At 40.6% G+C, this 298-nt stretch overlaps 1 protein-coding gene across 2 annotated transcripts in view; it reads right to left on the bottom strand.

Annotated features, from left to right (window-relative positions):
• The window catches only part of LOC119589498 (actin-like), an 11,607-nt gene that overhangs the window by 3,256 nt on the left and 8,053 nt on the right, over positions 1-298 (bottom strand). For both annotated transcript variants that reach the window (XM_037938097.1, XM_037938098.1), the window contains one exon: positions 20-106. In XM_037938097.1, coding sequence (XP_037794025.1) covers positions 20-106 — 87 coding nt within the window. The remainder of the gene's footprint in view (positions 1-19; positions 107-298) is intronic.

Here is a 298-nt window from a genome sequence, read left to right as displayed (position 1 = left end):
CCAGGGCAAAGCAGAGTACCTTTTGTCATACTGTGGGTAGGAAAATTCCTCTGGTTCGTCTGTAGTGAACGGCTGTACATTGAAGGTCTTCGGTTCTGTCGTCTCCCTGAGAATTAAAGACGAAACGGGTGTAAACTACGGGTGAGTCAGGGATATCAAGCACGGTGTTAAGTGTTTATTTAAGGACCTCTTAAGGTATTGTAATCTATGTTGTTAGTTTTGAATAGGTTTGGTGTAATGGTTGTTTCTTTAGCGTTAGGGTAACTATTTTTTTTTCCTTTCTCCCTTTTTCTAGGAA

This window comes from Penaeus monodon, chromosome 25 (genome assembly GCF_015228065.2).
Source record: "Penaeus monodon isolate SGIC_2016 chromosome 25, NSTDA_Pmon_1, whole genome shotgun sequence".
In the NCBI taxonomy this organism is placed as follows: Eukaryota; Metazoa; Arthropoda; class Malacostraca; order Decapoda; family Penaeidae; genus Penaeus; species Penaeus monodon.
Note: the sequence above shows the minus strand (reverse complement) of the source record. Positions and strands in the feature narration are given on the sequence as shown.